Source organism: Oncorhynchus tshawytscha, unplaced genomic scaffold, assembly GCF_018296145.1.
Source record: "Oncorhynchus tshawytscha isolate Ot180627B unplaced genomic scaffold, Otsh_v2.0 Un_scaffold_339_pilon_pilon, whole genome shotgun sequence".
Classification (NCBI taxonomy): Eukaryota; Metazoa; Chordata; class Actinopteri; order Salmoniformes; family Salmonidae; genus Oncorhynchus; species Oncorhynchus tshawytscha.
The window spans coordinates 630001-645000 of record NW_024609815.1 but is presented as its reverse complement, the minus strand read 5'-3'; the positions used below and the strand labels follow the sequence as shown (position 1 = coordinate 645000).

Genomic DNA, 15000 nt, shown 5'->3' with positions numbered 1-15000 from the left:
CTCTGATAGGTGTATAGCAACACTACTCTGATAGACATAAAGCAGCAATACTCTGCTAGGCATAAAGCAGCAATACTCTGATAGACATATAACAACAATACTCTGCTAGACATAAAGCAGCAATACTCTGATAGACATATAGCAACAATACTCTGATAGACATAAAGCGGCAATACTCTGATAGGTGTATAGCAACACTACTCTGATAGACATAAAGCAGCAATACTCTGCTAGACATATAACAACAATACTCTGCTAGACATAAAGCAGCAATACTCTGATAGACATATAGCAACAATACTCTGATAGACATAAAGCAGCAATACTCTGATAGACATATAGCAACACTACTCTGATAGACATAAAGCAGCAATACTCTGATAGACATGTGATGCTCCATGGCCCGGAGCCTGTAGTGATAATCCATGGCCCGGAGCCTGTAGTGATGATCCATTGCCTGGAGCCTGTAGTGATGATCCATGGCCTGGAGCCTGTAGTGATGATCCATGGCCTGTAGCCTGTAGTGATGATCCATGGCCCGGAGCCTGTAGTGATGATCCATGGCCTGGAGCCTATAGTGATGATCCATGGCCTGGAGCCTGTAGTGATGATCCATGGCCTGGAGCCTGTAGTGATGATCCATGTCCTGGAGCCTCTAGTGATGATCCATGGCCCGGAGCCTGTAGTGATGATCCATGGCCTGGAGCCTGTAGTGATGATCCATGTCCTGGAGCCTCTAGTGATGATCCATGGCCTGGAGCCTGTAGTGATGATCCATGGCCTGGAGCCTGTAGTGATGATCCATGGCCTGGAGCCTCTAGTGATGATTCATGGCCTGGAGCATCTAGTGATGATCCATGGCCCGTAGCCTGTAGTGATGATCCATGGCCCTCGGAGTGTGGTGTCAGGAAAATAACCTCACACTCAACGTCAACAAAACTAAGGAGATGATTGTGCACTTCAGGAAACAGCAGAGGGAGCACCCCCCTATCCACATCGATGGGACCGTAGTGGAGAGGGTAGTAAGTTTTAAGTTCCTCTGCGTACACATCACAGACAAACTGAATTGGTCCACCCACACAGACAGCATGGTGAAGAAGGCGCAGCTGAAGAAGAAATTCGGCTTGTCATCCAAAAACACTCACAAACTTCTACAGATGCACAATCGAGAGCATCCTGTCAGGCTGTATCACCACCTGGTACGGCAACTGCTCCGCCCACAACAGTAAGGCTCTCCAGAGGGTAGTGAGGTCTGCACAACGCATCACCGGGGGCAAACTACCTGCCCTCCAGGACACCTACACCACCCGATGTCACAGGAAGGCCATCAAGATCATCAAGGACAACAACCACCCAAGCCACTGCCTGTTCACCCCGCTATCATCCAGAAGGCGAGGTCAGTACAGGTGCATCAGTACAGGTGCATAGAAGCTGAAAAACAGCTTCTATCTCAAGGCCATCAGACTGTTAAACAGCCACCACTAACATTGAGTGGCTGCTGCCAACACACTGACTCAACTCCAGCCACTTTAATAATGGGAGTTGATGGAAATTGATGTAAAATATATCACTAGCCACTTTAAACAATGCTACTTAATATAATGTTTACTTACCCTACATTATTCATCTCATATGTATATGTATATACTGTACTCTATCATCTACTGCATCTTTATGTAATACATGTATCACTAGCCACTTTAAACTGTGACACTTTGTTTACATACCCTACATTACTCATCTCATATGTATATACTGTACTCGATACCATCTACTGCATCTTGCCTATACCGTTCTGTACCATCACTCATTCATATATCTTTATGTACATATTCTTTATCCCTTTACACTTGTGTGTATAAGGTAGTAGTTGTGGAATTGTTAGGTTAGATTACTCATTGGTTATTACTGCATTGTCGGAACTAGAAGCACAAGCATTTCGCTACACTCGCATTAACATCTGCTAACCATGTGTATGTGACAAATACATTTGATTTGTAGGGCTGGTGAACTGGCGAAAGAAACTAAAATCTTCACAATGGGAAATGAAACTGAAATATGACGGACAGGCTGAGCTGTGTGAGTTTAGTCCCGGTGATCGTGTACTTGCTCTTCTGCCTCTTGTAAGTTCACCTTTTCAGGCAAAATACTGTGGTCCTTTCAATGTGTTGCGTAAAGTGTCAGATTTGAACTATCTTATTGAAACCCCTGGTCATAGGAAGTCCTCTAAATTATGCCATGTGAACCTGTTCAAATGTTGTCACTCCCGTGATCTAAGCAAAGTAGAAGGCACTCCAGCTGTGAGGTCAGCGTTGACTGCTGCTCCAGTCACTGCATCTTGTGGCTTTCATTTGGTGGAGGGGGGAGAACAGAAGGAAGTTAGGGTTTCGGATGAGGTCTTACAAGGTTGGTTGAAAAACTCCCAGACTTTGCAAAACCTTGGGGTTTTGGTAGATCATTTAGACTCTGAGAAACGTGATGAATTGGTAGCTCTTATTAGAAACTACCCTGTTTTGTTTTCTGACACTATCGCAAACCCACTTAATTGAGCATGATATAGACATCGGAGATGCTAAGCCTATCAAACAGAGATTTTATCGTGTATCTGAGGAGAAGAGACTGCAATTGGAAACAGAGGTGCAGTATATGTTGGACAATGGTATTGCGGAGCCATATTGTTCAAATTGGGCTTCACGCTGTCTTTTGGGCAAAAAGTCTGATTCCACTTTCAGACCTTGCACTGATTATAGAAAAGCTAACAATGTTAATAAAGCAGACCTTTACCCTCTTCCTAGGATGGAGGACTGTATTGATCAAGTTGGGTCAGCAAAGTATGTTAGCAAATTTGATCTTTTAAAGGGATCTTGGCAAGTACCCCTTACCAAAAGAGCTTGTGAGATTGCTGCCTTTATAACTCTGTCTGGTTTGTTCTCTTATACAGTGATGCCTTTCGGCTTGCAGAATGCTCCAGCCACCTTCCAGAGGCTAATGAATCCGGTGGTCTCAGGTCTAGAAGGGTGTGCCGTGTATTTGGACGGCGTGGTCGTCTACTCAGACTCCTGGGAGGAGCATGTTTGGAGAGTGCAAGCCCTGTTCGAAAGACTGGTGGGGGCCAGGTTGACTATCAATTTGGCAAAATGTGAGTTTGCCAAAGCTACAGTCACATACCTAGACAAGGTTGTTGGTCAGGGTTTTGTCTGTCCCGTGGAAGCCAAGGTCCAGGCTGTGAAGCAAGTTCCCACAGCCCTCCACAAAGAAAGAACTGATGCGCTTCCTGGGATTGGCAGGGTACTACCATGCATTCTGTAAACTTTTCAGTAGTAGTGTCCCCACTGACCAATCTGTTGAAGGCCAAGGCTGAATTTATCTGGTCCACCCAGTGTCAAGAGGCATTTGATGCAGTTAAGGCTCTTTTGGGAAACCTTTCAAATTGTAGGTAGACGCCAGTCAAATCGGTAGTGGGGCTGTGCTTCTCCAGGAGAATGATAACAATGTTGAGTGTCCAGTCAGTTTCTTCTCCCGGAAATGTAATAAGTATCAGCAAAACTATTCTGTAATTGAAAAGGAGGCTTTGGGTCTCATTTGGGCTTTACAGCACTTTGAGGTCTTATGTTGGTTCTGGTTTGACCCCTTTAACTGTGTTCACTGACCACAACCCACTTATTTTTCTGAGGTCCCTGCAAAATCCCAACCAGCGCCTGATGCGTTGGGCTTTGTTCTTGCAACCATTCAACCTTGATATTAGACACATTAGTGGTAAGGATAATAACATTGCTGATGCTCTGTCCCGTGCTCCTTTAACCTAGTTTGTATCTTCTCTCTGCTGACCCCTACGGGCTGTCTGCGCCTCTTTCCTCTTAAAATGCTCCCCAAGTACCAGGGCTGCGTTTGAGGGGCGGACAGTCAGTTGGGGGACACACGGGGACACTACTAGGAGCCAGGACTGGTATCCTTTTTTTTTTGGGGGGGATTTTATTGTTTTGAATATGTTGGGCCGAAATTTGGGTTGAGGGTGGGATCCTCATTTTAAGGAGGGGTGTCACGGCCCCTACTCTGCAGTGCAGGGGCGGTTCCTCCTGCAGGCAGAGGAGGGTCGTTAGTGATTGGAGTCACCTGGGCTCAGGGTATTTAAACGGCTTCACTAATCACTCCTCTCTCTGCTCCTCCAGGTATGATCCTGTTTTGTTTGTTCCTTTGTAGTTTTGTATAGTTTCCACTCAGTCATTCACACACACAGATTCACGCATCCCTGCACTTTACAAACACCTTACATTATGATACTTTCACACCTCACTCATTTTTCCTTGTTTAAAGTTAATAGTTTGGTTTATAATAAAGAACCTTTTTGATTGGCCTATACCTGTTCGTGTCCCCTCAATTTTGCCACAGGATATAAGCAGGCCTGTGACAACTCTAAGAGATGTAAAGCAAAAATCGTCAGATAAATGTAGATCAACATTACTCTGATAGACATATAGCAACAATACTCAGAGATGTAAAGCATCAATACTCTGAGAGATGTAACGTATCAATACTCTGGCAGATGTAAAGCATCAATACTCTGAGAGATGTAAAGCATCAATACTCTGGCAGATGTAAAGTATCAATACTCTGGCAGATGTAAAGCATCAATACTCTGGCAGATGTAAAGTATCAATACTCTGGCAGATGTAAAGTATCAATACTCTGACAGATGTAAGGCACCAATACTCTGAAAGATTTAAAGCATCAATACTCCAAGAGGTGTAAAGTAGCAATACTCTGAGAGATGTAAAGTAACAATACTCTGACAGATATAATGCAGAAATACTCTGGCAGATTTAAAGCAACAATACTTGGAGAGATTAAAAGCATCAATACTCTGGCAGATATAACGCATCAATACTCGGAGAGATTTAAAGTAACAACAATACAATGCCTAAATAGATTCTCTGATGTCATAGAGTATCTGTTTTGCATAAAACATTACAGTACCAATACATCATAGACAGACAGCGTGTGTGTGCATGCATATAGTAACGCCCCTGTGGATCTCCAGAGTTAAGCAGTTGGCTGGTTGTGAAGGACAATCTGAGAGAACATCTGGAACACCATGACTCACACAACTTCCCTCTGTCCTCCCCCTCTACTCTCCCTCCTCCAACTCGCTCACTTGCTCTCCATCTGTCTCCCCTCTCTCCTATAAACAACATCAGATGTGAATATGAATGGGATGTTTCTCAGCCTCAGTCAGCACAAACACACAATTAGACACAATTAAACAAGTTTTTATCTCGTGGACATAGACACTATCCACTCATAAATACCCCATATACAGAGCCGTGTACAGACCTTTCAGGGGGCAGGGCCCTCCGCTTAAAAAAATCCACTTTCATAATTCATTGCTCGAAATTTGAGTATCTTTGAAGCAGAAACATTTAAATCACTTTGATAAGTGAAACACTAAAAAAACATACCCAGGTCTCAAATGACAAATAATTATAAAGAATAGGGAGCAATTTGACATGGTTTATTTAGTTAGCATTTAGATAGCACTATGACATTGTTAATTTAGATAGGCCTATGACATTATAAACCTTGTTCGGAATTTCGGATGACTGACGTGCCCAGAGTAAACTGCCTGTTACTCAGGCCCAGAAGCTAGGATATGCATTTAATTGGTAGCGTTGGATAGAAAACACTATAGTTTCTGAATTTAAAAAAAATGTCTGTGAGTATAACAGAAATGATATGGCAGGTGAAAAGCTGAGGAAAGTCCATTCAGAAATGTTTTTTTTTAGGTCACAGTCCATTTCAATGCTAGCCTATGGGACATACAAATAGATAGGACCCAGATTGCAGTTCCTATGGCTTCCACTAGATGTCAACAGTCTTTAGACAGGGTTTCAGGCTTGTTTCTCTAAAAATTAACAAGTAGTTGTAGTTTTTAGTCTCTCATTAGAAAAGTAGTCTTGTTGGCGCGTGATGTGGTGCAATCTTTTATATTGAACATACTATTCTCCGTCTCATTATGATTGTTTATTTAGATATTAGAGGACCTGAGGATTAATTAGAAACAACGTTTGACGTGTTTGGACAAACTTTACCGCTAACTTTTTGGATTTGTTTGTATGCATGTTGAACGAGTGGATTACTGAGATCACTGGCGCCAACAAAACGGACATTTTTGGATATAAAGAAGGACTTTATCGAACAAAACGACCATTCATTGTGTAGCTGGGGCCCTTGGGATTACAAACAGAGCAAGATCTTCAAAGGTAAATGATTTATTTAATGGCTATTTGTGATTTTGTGACACCTGTGTTGGTTGAAAAAGCATTTTGTTGTGGTACACTGTCCTCAGATAATCGCAGGGTTTGCTTTCGCCGTAAAGACTTTTTAAAATCTGACAACGCGGTTGGATTAACAAGAAGTTAAGCTTTTAAATGATGTAAGATACTTGTATTTTCATGAATGTTCAATGTTACGATTTTTGTATTTTGAATTTCGCACTCTGCAATTTCACCGGATGTTGTCGTAGATGTACCGGTAGTTTATTTAGATAGTGCTATCTAAATAAACAATGTCATAGTGCTGTCTAAATAAACAATGTCATAGTGCTGTCTAAATAAACAATGTCATAGACCTATCTTAATAAACAATGTCATAGACCTATCTTAATAAACAATGTCATAGTGCTGTCTAAATAAACAATGTCATAGTGCTGTCTAAATAAACAATGTCATAGTGCTGTCTAAATAAACAATGTCATAGACCTATCTTAATAAACAATGTCATAGACCTATCTTAATAAACAATGTCATAGTGCTATCTTAATAAACAATGTCATAGACCTATCTTAATAAACAATGTCATAGACCTATCTTAATAATTGTTTATAAAGATAGCACTATGACATTGTTTATTTAGATAGCACTATGACATTGTTTATAAAGATAGGTCTACGCCTTTGTTTATTTAGATAGTACTATGCAATTGTTTATTAAGATAGCCCTATGACATTGTTTATTAAGATAGCACTATGACATTGTTTATTAAGATAGCACTATGACATTGTTTATTTAGATAGCACTATGACATTGTTTATCTGTGTGTGTGTGTGTTAGGTTGTGTGTGTGTGTGTGTGTGTGTGTGTGTGTGTGTGTGTGTGTGTGTGTGTGTGCGTGTGAGGTTGTGTGCGTGTGTGAGTGTGTGAGGTGTGTGTGTGTGTGTGAGAGTGTGCGTGTGTTTGTGAGGTTGTGTGTGTGTGTGTGAGGTTGTGTGTGTGTGTGGGGTTGTGTGTGTGTGTGTGTGTGTGTCTATGTATGAGTGTGTGTGTGTGTGTGTGTGTGTGTGTGAGTGTGTGAGGTTGTGTGTGAGTGTGTGAGGTTGTGTGTGAGGTTGTGTGTGAGTGTGTGAGGTTGTGTGTGTGTGTGTGTGTGGAGTGGGTGTGTGTTTGTGTGTGTGTGTGTGTGTGTGTGTGTGTGTGTGTGAGGTTGTGTGTGTGTGTGTGTGTGTGTGTGTGTGTGTGTGTGTGTGTGTGTGTGTGTGTGTGTGTATGTGTGAGGTTGTGTGTGAGTGTGTGAGGTTGTGTGTGAGTGTGTGAGGTTGTGTGTGAGTGTGTGAGGTTGTGTGTGTGTGTGTATGTGTGTGTGTGTGTGTGAGGTTTGTGTGTGAGTGTGTGAGGTTGTGTGTGGGTGTGTAAGGTTGTGTGTGTGTGTTTGTGTGTGTGTGTGTGTGTGTGTGTGTGAGTTGTGTGTGTGTGTGTGTGTGTGTGTGTGTGTGTGTGTGTGTGAGGTTGTGTGTGAGTGTGTGAGGTTGTGTGTGGGTGTGTGAGGTTGTGTGTGAGTGTGTGAGGTTGTGTGTGAGTGTGTGAGGTTGTGTGTGAGTGTGCGAGGTTGTGTGTGAGGTTGTGTGTGTGTGTGTGTGGAGTGGGTGTGCATGCATACAGATGTACAGTAGGATCTAAATATGATCACCCTGTTGCAGGAGGGTGATTTCAAACGTGTAGTGTATTTGAGGTTTGTGTGTATTTTTAGGTTTGTGTGTGTGTGTGTGTGTTTGTCTTTAAAAGACCAGCACTAGTCAACAGTGCCTCCATTCATTCATAATCAGGGTTTGAGGATTAAATGTGATGACATTCAGAGAGACTAAATTAGCTTTTTAATGTTCTAGTCTTCAATTTCTATAGTGAGGGAGGGAAGAATGAGAGGAAATGAAAGAGTGCTGGATGGACAGATCACAATGGAGGAGAGTTAGTTCTCAACAAACAGTGACATCTAATCATAACAACAACATGTGACCTGCCCAAGAACAACTCCAAACCTTAGTTACAGACATAGAGATAGATAGACGACTCATCTTTGTATCTGTGCCATTATAGCATCCGTGACAGCATAGGCAGCGCCATCTCCATGTTGAAGATAGCACATTTTTTTCTTCACGATTGGCTGATCCTGATGTCTCGTTTGGACATGACTCCAACAGGGTCACCAGGAGGGATCAGCCAATAAAGTTGGAAGTCCCACCCACTACATTAAAATGGGGAAGTCCTCAATTGCGCTACCCAATGTAATACGGCCCTGTAGCTTCTAGAGGCCTCTATCATCCTCTAAGGTTACAGGCTGCGTCCCAAATAGCACCCTATTCCATATAGTGCACTTTTTTGGGGACACAGACATGGCTGTTTATAGATGAGCCAAAGCACCTGGAATGATACTGATGATGAAAGAAGCACTTTTTATCTCCTTCTCTCCATCCTCTCCTCTCTCCTCCTCTCCTCCATACTCTCCTCTCCCCTCCTCCATCCTCTCCACCTTCCACTTCTCCTCTCTTCTCCCCTCCAATCCTCCATCCTCATCCACTTTTCTCTTCTCCTCTCCTCTGCTCTCCCCATCCTCTCCACTTCCCTCTCCTCCATCCTCTCCACCTTTCTCCTCTCCTCTCCTCCATCCTCTCCACTCCTCCTCTCATCCTCTCCACTTTCCTCCTCCTCCTCCATACTCTCCTCTCCTCCTCTCCCCTCCTCCATCCTCTCCCTCTCCTCTCCTCTCCTCTCCTTCTCCTCTCTCCCTCTCCCTCTCCCTCCTCTCCTCTCCTCTTTCCTCCATTCTCTCCACTTTCCTCCATTCTTCCACTCCTCTCCCTCCCCTCTCCAATTTCCTATTCTCTCCTCTCCTAAAATCCTCTCCACTTTCCTCTTCTCTCCTCTCCTCTCCACTGTCCTCTTCTCCTCTCCTCCATCCTCCCCACTTTCCTCCTCTCACCTCCCTCCTCTATACTCTCCTCTCCCCTCCTTCATCCTCTCCAGTTTTTCTCTCCATTTTCCTTCCCTCCTCCATCTTCTCCCATCATCTTCCCTCTCTTTCCATCCTCTCCACTCCTCCCTACATCCTCTCCTCCATCAGTGTGATTTATTTGTGCAGGTCATTCTATCATTATAATTATCTAAAGTACATTAGGAGGAATTATCACTCTCATCTGCCAAGTCACACACTTCTGGGTGTGTAGGTCTGTACATTCACACGCACACACACAAATACAGACAAATATACAGACAGACAGACAGACAGACTTAATAGAACCACCCCTCCCGATGTATCCGTTAGCTTGCTACTGCTAAGTGCCTCCCTCTCTGTTCCCCTTCTCCACTTCTCCTTCCTCTCTCTTCCCCTCCTCCTCATCTCCTCCCTCTCTCTTCCCCTCCTCATCTCCTCCCTCTCACTTCCCCTCCTCCTCATATCCTCCCTCTCTGTTCCCCTTCTCCTCTTCTCCTCCCTCTCTCTTCTCCTCATCCTCATATCCTCCCTCTCTCTTCCCCTCCTCATCTCCTCCCTCTCTCTTCCCCTCCTCATCTCCTCCCTCTCTCTTCCCCTCCTCCTCATCTCCTCCCTCTCTTCCCCTCCTCCCCATCTCCTCCCTCTCTTCCTCATCTCCTCCCTCTTCTGTGGCCAGAACTAGAGTTCAGTTCAGAATGGTTAAATTTTCCCATAGCATGACAGACTACACTCTATTCAGCCTAGTCCTCCCTCCTCTCCCTTCCTCACACTCCCCCTTCTCTCTATCTCTCTGACTGGCTCTCTCTCTTTCTTCCCACCACAGTCTTTCTCTTGAGTCCTGAGCCTGTGTGTGTGTGTGTGTGTGTGTTGCAGTTGGCTGCTCAGCCGTAGAGAGGAGGATACGAGACGAGAGTGACTGACTGGCACACAGCTTAGGCTGCCACTAGGAATACTAACACACACACAACCGCTCCGTCTGTAAAGGTATGACACTAATCACTCCGTCTGTAAAGATATGAAAAGAATCACTCCGTCTGTAAAGATATGAAACTAATCACTTTGTCTATAAAGATATGGAACTAATCACTTTGTCTGTAAAGATACGGAACTAATCACTTTGTCTGTAAAGATATGAAACTAATCACTTTGTCTGTAAAGATATGAAACTAATCACTTTGTCTGTAAAGATACGGAACTAATCACTTTGTCTGTAAAGATATGGAACTAATCACTTTGTCTGTAAAGATAATGTCTGTAAACTAATCACTTTGTCTGTAAAGATATGGAACTAATCACTTTGTCTGTAAAGATCACTCACTTTGTCTGTAAAGATATGAAACTAATCACTTTGTCTGTAAAGATATGGAACTAATCACTTTGTCTGTAAAGATACGGAACTAATCACTTTGTCTGTAAAGATATGGAACTAATCACTTTGTCTGTAAAGATATGGAACTAATCACTTTGTCTGTAAAGATACGGAACGAATCACTTTGCCTGTAAAGATATGAAACTAATCACTTTGTCTGTAAAGATATGGAACTAATCACTTTGTCTGTAAAGATACGGAACTAATCACTTTGTCTGTAAAGATATGGAACTAATCACTTTGTCTGTAAAGATATGGAACTAATCACTTTGTCTGTAAAGATATGGAACTAATCACTTTGTCTGTAAAGATATGGAACTAATCACTTTGTCTGTAAAGATATGGAACTAATCACTTTGTCTGTAAAGATACGGAACGAATCACTTTGTCTGTAAAGATATGGAACTAATCACTTTGTCTGTAAAGATACGGAACTAATCACTTTGTCTGTAAAGATATGGAACTAATCACTTTGTCTGTAAAGATACGGAACTAATCACTTTGTCTGTAAAGATATGGAACTAATCACTTTGTCTGTAAAGATATGGAACTAATCACTTTGTCTGTAAAGATACGGAACGAATCACTTTGTCTTTGTCTGTAAAGATACGGAACTAATCACTTTGTCTGTAAAGATATGGAACTAATCACTTTGTCTGTAAAGATATGGAACTAATCACTTTGTCTGTAAAGATATGAAAAGAACCACTCCACCTGTAAAGGTATGACACTAATCACTCCGTCTGTAAAGATATGGAACTAATCACTTTGTCTGTAAAGATATGACACTAATCACTTTGTCTTTAAAGATATGGAACTAATCACTTTGTCTGTAAAGATATGGAACTAATCACTTTGTCTGTAAAGATACGGAACTAATCACTTTGTATGTAAAGATATGGAACTAATCACTTTGTCTGTAAAGATACGGAACTAATCACTTTGTCTGTAAAGATATGGAACTAATCACTTTGTCTGTAAAGATACGGAACTAATCACTTTGTCTGTAAAGATATGGAACTAATCACTTTGTCTGTAAAGATATGACACTAATCACTTTGTCTGTAAAGATATGACACTAATCACTTTGTCTGTAAAGATATGGAACTAATCACTTTGTCTGTAAAGATATGAAAAGAACCACTCCACCTGTAAAGATATGACACTAATCACTCCGTCTGTAAAGATATGGAACTAATCACTCTGTCTGTAAAGATATGAAACTAATCACTTTGTCTGTAAAGATATGGAACTAATCACTCTGTCTGTAAAGATATGAAACTAATCACTTTGTCTGTAAAGATATGAAAAGAATCACTCTGTCTGTAAAGGTATGGAACTAATCACTCTGTCTGTAAAGATGTGAAATGAATCACTTCATCTGTAAAGATATGAAACGATTCACTGAGTCTGTAAAGATATGGAACTAATCACTCTGTCTGTAAAGATATGAAACTAATCACTTTGTCTGTAAAGATATGACACTAATCACTCCGTCTGTAAAGATATGGAACTAATCACTCTGTCTGTAAAGATGTGAAATGAATCACTCCATCTGTAAAGATATGAAACGATTCACTGAGTCTGTAAAGATATGAAACTAGTCACTCTTAGTGGTTCTAGGTCCTCCAGAAGTCCTAGGTCCTCCAAAAGGTTCCTATACCTTAGCTCTGAATGGTTCTAGGTCCCATCTTAACTCTGAGCGGTTCTACATCCTACCTTATCTCTGAGCGGTTTTAGATCCTACCTTAACTCTGAGTGGTTCTATATCCTACCTTAACTCTGAGTGGTTCTATATCCTACCTTAACTCTGAGCAGTTCTATATCCTACCTTAACTCTGAGCGGTTCTATATCCTACCTTAACTCTGAGTGGTTCTATATCCTACCTTAACTCTGAGTGGTTCTATATCCTACCTTAACTCTGAGCGGTTCTATATCCTACCTTAACTCTGAGTGGTTCTATATCCTACCTTAACTCTGAGTGGTTCTATATCCTACCTTAACTCTGAGCGGTTCCATATCCTACTTTAACTCTGAGCGGTTCTATATCCTAACTTAACTCTGAGTGGTTCTATATCCTACCTTAACTCTGAGTGGGTCTAGGTCCTACATTGGCTCTGAGTGGTTCTAAGTCTTACCTTAGCTCTGAGGGGTTCTAGGTCTTACCTCTGAGTGGATCTAGGTCCTACGTTAACTCTGAGTGGTTCTAGGTCATACCTTAACTCTGAGTGGTTCTAGGTCCTACCTTAACTCTGAGTGGTTCTAGGTCCTACCTTAACTCTGAGTGGTTCTAGGTCCTACCTTAACTCTGAGTGGTTCTAGGTCTTACCTTAGCTCTGAGTGGTTCTAGGTCCTACCTTAACTCTGAGTGGTTCTAGGTCTTACCTTAGCTCTGAGTGGTTCTAGGTCCTACCTTAACTCTGAGTGGTTCTAGGTCTTACCTTAGCTCTGAGTGGTTCTAGGTCCTACCTTAACTCTGAGTGGTTCTAGGTCCTCCAGTAGTGATATAAAAGGTATTTCCAGGAAGGAGGACAGGAAGTCGATGTGGATGAGCTCCTCTGGTGAACGAGGGAAGGCCAGGACACCTGTCACCCCTTGCACAACCAGCTCCTGACACACACACCTGGACAGGGAGACAGGGTCGCCACCAGACGGGGACCGAGACACCACCTCCAGACAGGGAAGGAAGAGAGTGTCTGACATTACACCCTATTTCCTACAAGCACCCTATCCCATACAACTGTAGGGAATAGGGTGTCATTTCAGATACAATCTAACTAACTGAATGGCTAGTTGCCAATTGAATTAATTAATTATGGATGGATGAGACCATTGCAGAGATATTACCTCTTTTATGAATGAACTAATGAATGCATGAATTAACCTGTTACCTCCAGGGTGAGGTTGTAGGGCAGAAGAGGCGGGTTGCCTTCTCCAGCCCGGTGCTTCAGGCTGGTCAAGGCTCTGTTCAGAGCGTTCTGTACCCTGGCTGGTTGTCCGGTGGGAAGCAGAGCACCGAGACGAACCGCGTGTCCGATCCGAGCCAGGATGTGACATGGCTGGGGGTGGGAGAGGCACGGGTCCGGATGCAAGACGAAGCCATGGAGGAAGACCAACAGCGGGAGAAATCTTCCGGTGAAAAAAGGATATGGGCGAATTATCCTGGGTATAAAGAAGTTGCACATCCATCGACCAAGTAGATACAAATACTCCATTGTGTTGTGTCGACAGAAAAGAGAGGAGAGAAGAGGAGAGGAGAGGAGAGAATAGAAAAGAAGAGAAGAGGAGAGAAGACGAGAGAAGACGAGAAAGCATCGCTCGTTTTCTTTTCCTCACTCGTGGCTTGTCTTGGAGTTGTTTTGTTTTTAATACTGAAGTCCACCTTATGTTGTTGATTTCCCTCTTTAAGTTGAAACAAAGAAAGAAAAGACACGCTGTAAATATGATATAATAAAGGAAGACAGGAGAAACGTCCACACGTCAGAAAAACTGCATTTTCTCTCTCTTTCCCCGTCTTTTTTCCCCGTTATCCCCTCCTTCCTTGGACTTGTTATTTTTATTGGTATTGCAATCCGGTTGCTGCCTCTGTTTCTTTTTCTAAGTTAGGCTACTCATAAATAAATAATAAGCAAGGCAGAGGAACGCTTGATATCGACGGAGGACGAGAGGGGAGCGCGTGCAACTGAGAACAGTCGCCTCGCTCTGTCAGTCTGTGACAGGCGCCGGTTGAAGACAGACCAGCTGCCCGCGCGCACGCGCTTGACTGTTAGTGTGGCAGAACAACCACGTTAGATTTCTATCAGCGCTGTTTTCTTCCCATTCGAAATGACAACTCCGGTATTTGATGTTCCCTACGTTTCATCTTGATGTCGATAGTAGCCTGCTGTTTTAGCCTGCAGCTTGCCGTCAAGCCCATTCAGTGCATTTTAGCCATTGAACCATTAAGTTCAGCATTCAAATGAATCCCCTTCACATTTTCACCCTCCTAATTCAGATTCTAAATCCACACAATGTCTTTGATGTTTCATTCGGAAAATAGTCTACTGACAGATAAGGATTGTCCCCTATTCATTCAGGTTTTTTTCATTGGGCAAGTAGGGAGGGATAACAGAAACGAGAGGGAGCAAGAGAGGAGGGAGGGATGGAGGAAGGGAGGGAAGGAGGCAGGGAGGAAGGGAGCAGAGAAAAAGTCATTTCCAGATGATAACGGATGGACACATAGTTGTGCTCTATCTGGTGGGTGCTGTCCAAGGTGCTGAAAGCCCCTGTAGCAGCCACAGTTTCAAATCAAATCAAATGTTATTTGTCACATGCGTGGAATAACAGGTATTCCTTACAGTGAAATGCTTACATACAAGCCCTTAATCAACAAT

The 15000-nt window shown here is 42.7% G+C and overlaps 1 protein-coding gene across 1 annotated transcript in view; it reads right to left on the bottom strand.

The window, feature by feature from the left end:
- The window catches only part of LOC112237591 (glutamate receptor ionotropic, NMDA 3B-like), a 103235-nt gene extending 88922 nt beyond the window's left edge, over positions 1-14313 (bottom strand). Inside the window, exons 1-2 of the mRNA XM_042318727.1 lie at positions 13519-14313; positions 13097-13297 (exon numbers count right to left, since the gene is read on the bottom strand). Coding sequence (XP_042174661.1) covers positions 13097-13297; positions 13519-13842 — 525 coding nt within the window. The 5' untranslated portion in view covers positions 13843-14313. The remainder of the gene's footprint in view (positions 1-13096; positions 13298-13518) is intronic.
- Between the last annotated feature and the right edge of the window lie 687 nt (positions 14314-15000).